Genomic DNA, 7,782 nt, shown 5'->3' with positions numbered 1-7,782 from the left:
TTTGTGGTGGCAGAAAATTTACTGCCAGCAGTATAAGCAACCACCACTTGGGGCACCACGTTGTTTTTCTCAATAGTTTAAGAAGGTTTAAACTAGTGTCTCTTAACCTGGATTCAATTGATTCCTAGCGGTTCAATGAGTCGGTCTCAAGGATTTGGCAGAGCGTCCGCCGCGGAGGTCCGGACACACATGACCGATCTTGTAAATTCATGATGACGCATTTCGTAACTCGTCTCTCAAATGTAACAGCAGAAGTCACACTGATTTGCAGGTACATGTGTAATTTGTTCATGCACTGTGTTGGTTTTGTTCTTTGAACAAGATGTTCATGCATGGCCCATTTTGTGCACCAGTAAAAAATATCAATGGGTTGAATTTTCAAAACATCATTTTTATTTTTCACTAAAGAAGGATTCGGTGAATGGGCATATGAAACTGGTGGAGTTCGCTACCTCAAACAAGGTTGAGAGCCTGAAATCAGTTCATTAATCAGAAGGTGGCTCATGTTAATAAATGAGTTCAGTTTGAAAATGTAGAGGTCCTAACTTAATTTTAGACACACACACACACACACACACACACACACACACACACACACACACACACACACACACACACACACACACACACACACACACACACACACACTCATTGTATGAGTTTAAACGGAAACCTGAAATCAGTTCAGGAATCCGAAAGTGGCTCCACTTAATAAATGAGTTCAGTTTGAAAATTTAAAGGTCCTAACTTAATTTTAGACACACACACACACACACACACACACACACACACACACACACACACACACACACACACACACACACACACACACACACACACACACACACACACACACACACACACACACACAGGAAGAAGTTGGCAGCAAGTTTGAAAGTAAAAGGTAAAAAAACAAGAATTGAAAAAGTCGGGAAAAGCTCGCTCCGCACAGTACGTTGTCATGGGGGGGGGGGGTCTCCAGCAGGGGTGGCCTGGTGATGCACATCAGGCTTTGCAGTGTTCAGAGGAGGCGACAACAGATCAGTCGCAGCCTTTTGTACACATGGGCTGCGTGGGCCAGTGCTGGCTTCCAGCCAACCAAGAGAATAGGTCTTCCAGCAAAAGTGGGGCCACATGGCAGCTGAGCCTCATGCAGAATCCAGCCGCGCTCATGTGCTTCTTCAGAGGACAAAGGCACAAGGGCCTAGCCCCAACCCCATGGGGGAAAGGTCGTAAGACTAGGCTTATGAAAACAAGAGGAGAGCAGCAGCAAACAGAGCAACAATGAAGGTAGCCAACTCGAGAGTGAGGGGAGGAAAACGATCCACCTAGCCCCCCACTCCATGGGGGAAAGGTCGTAAAACGGGCCTTATGAAAGCAAGAGGAGAGCAGCAGCAAACAGAGCAACAACAAGAGGGTAGCCAACGAGAGAGTGAGGGAAGAAAGTGATTTAGCTTATACATTGCAGAAAAAACTATCTGAATGTGGAGGCAAATGTTGCTACAGGTAACCCTTAAGTATTTATGATTCACTCCATTGTTTAAAAATATATTTGTGACGGTGGCTTCATAGCAAGCTTTTGTGATCACAAAAGCAAGCTCTACTCCAGCAATGCTTTTGACACTGCTTGACAGTTTTTGGTGGAGCATTAACTTTGAAGTTCCAGACACGAATGGAGTGTCGTTGCTTGACCAATCAGAGCGTCATTTGGTGGCTACACATACTAAACATCGAAAAGAGGGTAGGACAGCGTAGAAGAAGAGCGAGGCAATGAAGGCTGCAAAGGTAAAATTTTCATACCATTAGCCCATCGCCTGTTTCCATAGCAAAAGCAGTTATTACCTCTCATCTACATTGGCTGAGCCAAGCACCAGTAAGCCCCCTGGTTTTCCTCGACTCCAGAGACTCAGTTGGGCGAACAAATAAGCCAGGACCATCCTTACCCTCGCCTATGAAAACATTGCATGAGCTTAAATATTTAGTATGAAGGTCCTCAAGAATACGCAGTGAGTTACAACCATGGTTATCGTAGTTATTGAATTTAAAATATAGTTTTAGTTTCGTTTTAGTTGGTTTTGGTATTAGTTTTCATTATTCAAAGAATGTGTTTTATTTGTGTGGAAGATTAAGAAAACACCATTGTAAATATTGTTTTATTTTAAAACATGTATATGAACAGTCCACAGACTTTGGATTACAATAAGTGCAGTGCATGCACCTACCCCAATTAAATATATCTAAGATGGGTTGTATGCCAAATTGCTAACGTTACAAGTTGATTTGTGGCTTGAAAACCTTGAGAAGAATTAAGCCTGTTTTTGTTAACTAAAATAATTTTGGTTGCAACACATATCATCTGCTGGTAAAACGTAATGCTGTGTGATTGAATGACAAACCTGTACATTCTGCAGCGCCAGGTTTTCCCTGTGACTCCCTCCATTGGCGAGGAATTGAGGCCACCTTCCAGTAACCATTGAGAAGATACCCAGAATGCCTTTTACTGCCATGTCTATATCAATATTCATGTGTGTGCTAAAAACAAAGAATTCATAAACGGTTAATTTCTTTAATGCTATAGCAACAATTGTAGATTGTATAAATAGTAATGTCCGGAATTATCTCATGCCTTGGATGTGTGTCAACATAAGTCAAAGTCAAAAGTCAAAGTCCGCTTTATTGTCTATTTCTTCACATGTCAAGGCACACAAAGAGATCGAAATTACGTTACCCACTGTCCCAGGGTGACTAGACACAGTACACAACACTCACATCAAAGAGCACCAAGAGTAAAAACGAACAGACGAGCATAATACAGAACCTATTTTTTCAAGTTGTTGATACATTTGGGCAAGAGGTGAGATACACTAAGGGCTGATTTATTTTTCATTAATCAGAGCATGAACATCAAATAGAAGAAAAATAAAATGTTGGGTTAATTGAATCTGCAAATTCAGATATTTCCCAGCAATAATAGGACGTCGTGAGTCGGTGGAGAGAATACATCAAAGAAGACATCAATTGCACCAACGCGCAGTGGAAGTAGGGCCTGGAGACTCTGAGGTGGACTCTCCAATCTCTGGGGTCAAAGTGATCGAGGTAGTTAAAAACCTCCTCGGAGGCAAGATCCGTCCAGAGTTCTTAAAGGCTCTGGATGTTGGGGGGCTGTCCTGGCTGACACGCCTAAACAACATTACGTGGACATCGGGGACGGTGCTTCTGGATTGGCAGACTAGGGTGGTAGTCCCCCTTTTTAAGAAGGGGGACCAGAGGATGTGTTACAACAACAGAGCAATCTCACTCCTCAGCCTCCCTGGTAAGGTCTATTCAGGGGTGCTAGAAAGGAGGGTCGGAAGGTCGAATCTCAGATTTAAGAGAAGCGGTATGGTTTTCGTCCTGGCTGTAGAACAGTGGACCAGCTCTATAACCTCGGCAGGATCCTCAAGGGTGCATGGGAGTTTTGTGGACTTGGAGAAGGCATTCAACCGTGTCCCTCGGGGAGTTCTGTCGAGGGTGCTTCGGGGGTACGGGATACCAAACCAACTGATAAGGGTTGTCACTGTATCATCAATGCCAGAGTTCGGTCCCCATTTCATTCTCATTGAAGGTTGGACTCCGCCAAGGCTGCCCTTTGTCACCAATCCTGTTCATAACTTTTATGGACAGAATTTCTAGGCGCAGCCGAGGCGTTGAAGGTGTCCAGTTTGGGGACCTCAGCATTACTGCTTTTTGCAGACGATGTGCTACTGTTGGCTTCTTTGTTGGCTTTTTTTGTGATCTTTAGCTCTCACTGGAGCGGTTCGCATCCAAATGTGAAGCGGTTGGGATGAGGGTAAGCATTTCCAAATCTGAGACCGTGGTCCTAAGTCGATAAGGGTGGAATGCCCTCTCTGGGTCGGGGATGAGATTCTGCCCAAAGTGGAGAACTTCAAGTATCTTGGGGTCTTGTTCATGAGCGAGGGCAGGATGGAGCGTGAGATCGACAGGTGCAGCATCTGCTGTAACGCGAACTCTGTACCGGTCCTTCGTGGTGAAGAGATCTAAGCCGAAAGGTGAAGCTCTTGATTTACACTTACTTAAAAAAAAGCCTAAATAAATTCAAAACCTGGTGTTCAATTTTCTTTGCTAGAGTTGTTGTACTGATCTACGCTCCTGCCCTCACCTATGGTCAGGCATTCCGGGCATGTCCCACCGGCAGGAGACCCCGTGGACGACCCAGGACGTGCTGGAGAGAATATGTCTCTCGGCTGGCCAGGAAACGCCTTGGGACCCCCCGGTATGAGCTGGACTAAGTGGCTGGGGAGAGGGAAGTGTGGGCATTCCTCTTAAAGCTGCTGCCCCCGCGACCCGACCCTGGATAAGCGACAGAAGATTGATGGATGGCCCAGCAATATCACTTGAACTAAAACAGTAAAAAAAAAAATAATTATATATGTACCGTAAATTTCAGACTATAAGTCGCTCCCAAGTATAAGTCGCACCAGCCATAAAATGCACAATGAAGTGAAAAAAAACATATATATAAGTCGATCTACGCTCCTACCCTCACCTATGGTCATGAGCTATGGGTCGTGACCGAAAGAACGAGATCCAGGATACAAGCGGCTGAAGTGAGTTTCCTCCGCAGGGTGTCCGGGCTCTCCCTTAGAGATAGGGTGAGAAGCTCGGTCATCCGGGAGAGACTCGGAGTAGAGCCACTGCTCCTCCACGTTGAGAGGAGCCAGATGAGGTGGCTCGGGCATCTCATCAGGATGCCTCCTGGACGTCTCCCTGGGGAGGTGTTCCGGGCATGTCCCACCGGTAGGAGACCCCGGGGACGACCCAAGACGCGCTGGAGAGACTACGTCTCTCGGCTCGCCTGGGAACGCCTTGGGACCCCCCGGGATGAGCTGGAGGAAGTGGCTGGGGAGAGGGACGTCTGGGAGTCCCTCCTAAAGCTGCTGCCCCCGCGACCCGACCCCGGATAAGCGGAAGAAGATGAAGATGAAGGTGAATGTGAGGACCAATTAGCATGTCAGTCTCACAGTTCAGAGGTAAAGGGTTTGATTCCGGCTCCGGCCTTCCTGTGTGGGGTTTGTATGTTCTCCCCATGCCTAAGAGAGTTTTCTCAGAGTTCTCCTGTTTCCTCCCACATTCCAAAAACATGCATGGTAGGCTATTGACCAATCCAAATTGTCCCTAACTGTAATTGTGAGTGTAAATGGTTGTTCCCCTTTATTTGTGCCCTCTGATTGGCTGGCCACCGGTTGAAGGTGCACTGCGCCTGCCACCCAAAGACTACTGGGATAGGCTCCAGCACGCCCATGACCCTCATCAGTATGAAGCAGTTCAGAGAATGATGATGATGATAATGATGAATGTGAGGAGATGGGGGTTCTGCCTCTCAAGTTGCATACACAAATGCTAATTTACAATTCACAAAAGACCTTTGATTATGCATACCTCCCAATCTGACCGGCCAACCTTTTGGCACGGTCGCATGTGTCTGCTGATGAGTTTTCACTGCCCATGTAGCAAGTAGTTAAGATATGACCACAGAGCTCCCTTGGCTGCTGAGGAAAGTAGGTGTCATCCCCAACTAACCTGCGAACGTCTTCCAGTACCTGGTTATCTGAGAGGAGAAAGAGAGATCACAGGAAAGCATAACACAGGAAAGTACAGGGTCCGGAAAAATTATCTGACACATTTGTAGGTTTAATAAAATGCAAATAAATTAAAGAAACAAAAGATGTTTTTTGTATTTTCGAAAAGTACATATAAAGCCATTTTGTTTTGTTTTGTATGGTTTCATTTAATTTTCATTTAGTTTTCGAATAATGTTATTTTGGCCTTACCGCTGCCAGATTTTCTGGAGTTCTGACAGTGTGAGGTCAGCTGGTTGATTTTTGTTTCAATGCTGATCCACTGGCTCTGAAGTTAGTAACCCATAACAAGATCGTGTTTCGAGCAGGTACAGGATCACGTCAACCATGTCTGAAGCGCAAACGGAATGCTCGTTGTGTTGCAGTTACAGATTTGTTCTTGATAAACGTTTCCACAATGAAAGTGCGAGCTTCAGCTGTCCAATTTATGTTAGCTGAACTGAAATGAAACAAAATAACATTATTCGAAAATGAAATGAAACAAAACGGCATTATGTGTACTTTTCGAAAATAAAACAACTTTTTTGTTTCTTTAATTTATTTGCATTTTATCAAACCTACAAAAGAGTCAATTCATTTTGCTGGACCCTGTATATAAAAACACAAACTGTTCATGAATGAAGAGTGAATCTCAAAAATAGTGGTGTCCAAACTAGTTCTTGGGGGCCATTTGCGGCCTGTCATTCATTTATTGGTCTTCGACATGAAAAAGTAATTACCACATTTTAAGCACTCAAAAGCCTTTAGTTTTCTGAAAAAACTGAAGGTGCACTTTTTATGTGGACCGAATTCCAAAATCGGTAAATGTGTGGCTGCCGTGTTTAGGGTGCAGTGTGAGGGTAAGTCTAAAATGTAGACGTAATCTGTAGACCCAATGAACCAAACAGAGGACATTACGTTGTAAAATACGTAGACTAGGGCGGTAAACCAATTAGAGAACTATACGTAATACGTACATAACTCAGTCGCCATTGATAAATTAATACTTTTGTTTGTGCAAAACAAACCGTATTATGACCCTCTAAAATGGCATTGACAAAGAGACATGCTTATGAGGCACAATTAGAGCTTTCTGGAAAGCCGGGATCATTGCAGAAGAGCAATGTGACAATGTCAAGACAATGTCGAGAGGGAACTTGCCATGTTTAATGGCGAACTTGCCCAACTGTTTAAATCGGATACAGAAGATGAGGACTTGGATGGATTTGCGTATGACTATCGATTAACAATAATGTGAGTACAGTGCAGTACATGGTTAAATAGTAACTGAACTCATACAACTGAACTCACTTCCATGATGCGTTTTTTTCCCCATTTTGTTTTTTACCGTAAATCATGACATAATGCCCCATAATGCCGTGTGAGCCCTCGTAATGGTGCGGAAAATACAGTAACTAAAAAATGACATTTGACACAAAAATATAGCTGTAGGCAGAGTGAGAAGGAAGGGTGTCAAAAATATAGATTCCACTCCTCAGAATAAATTGGTTTATATATTTTAGAGCCTTTATAAAGAGGCACAAAAAACTAATAAATTATGACTAAAATAACACAAATTCTCTTCAGAGTACTGTGGTGAATAAAGATAGTTCAATTTCTTCCACTATCTGCTCTGTCTGATTTATGAAGATATTGCAGTAATCTGTTTTAAAAATGGTTATCTTATGACAGTTTGCTCTATTGGGGGGTTCTGAATGGGCAGATGGAATTTGGGTGGTATTTAGTGCAATGATGGATCTTGTCCAATGGGATACAGGGCCACAGGAACCCCCCAAATTTTGAGAACAAAACTGCAACTATATGCATTATCACCTTGCCACAGAAAGCTGATATTTTGCAGTTTATGAAATAAAATACAATAAAATACAAACAACAAATAAAAGCTTGCTTGATTTTACCATATTTAATAAAAGTCAAACTTTAAAGTGGCCCTTACATTATTCAATTTTTCTGTATGCAGCCCCTGGTCTAAAGTAACACAATTTAGAATGCATTGAATGAAAATCTACTTACTGCCGTTTTCTATAGCCTGACAGACCAGCACAGACATAGAGTAGACAATACAGGCAACAGAGGAGCTATCAACTCCTCCACTCAAAGGCAACAGAAAGCCTGCCTAAGAGGTAAAATAAAATCATCACAT

The 7,782-nt window shown here is 43.4% G+C and overlaps 1 protein-coding gene across 8 annotated transcripts in view; it reads right to left on the bottom strand.

The window, feature by feature from the left end:
• The window catches only part of nadsyn1 (NAD synthetase 1), a 104,611-nt gene that overhangs the window by 6,886 nt on the left and 89,943 nt on the right, over positions 1-7,782 (bottom strand). For all 8 annotated transcript variants that reach the window (XM_085908422.1, XM_085908421.1, XM_085908423.1 and 5 more), the window contains 4 exons: positions 7,653-7,755; positions 5,440-5,608; positions 2,397-2,532; positions 1,843-1,949 (listed from right to left, as the gene is read on the bottom strand). In XM_085908422.1, coding sequence (XP_085764548.1) covers positions 1,843-1,949; positions 2,397-2,532; positions 5,440-5,608; positions 7,653-7,755 — 515 coding nt within the window. The remainder of the gene's footprint in view (positions 1-1,842; positions 1,950-2,396; positions 2,533-5,439; positions 5,609-7,652; positions 7,756-7,782) is intronic.

The sequence above is a fragment of the Syngnathus leptorhynchus genome, chromosome 3, assembly GCF_054491065.1.
Source record: "Syngnathus leptorhynchus isolate UIUO chromosome 3, UIUO_Slep, whole genome shotgun sequence".
In the NCBI taxonomy this organism is placed as follows: domain Eukaryota; kingdom Metazoa; phylum Chordata; class Actinopteri; order Syngnathiformes; family Syngnathidae; genus Syngnathus; species Syngnathus leptorhynchus.
This window is presented reverse-complemented; position numbering and strand designations above follow the sequence as displayed.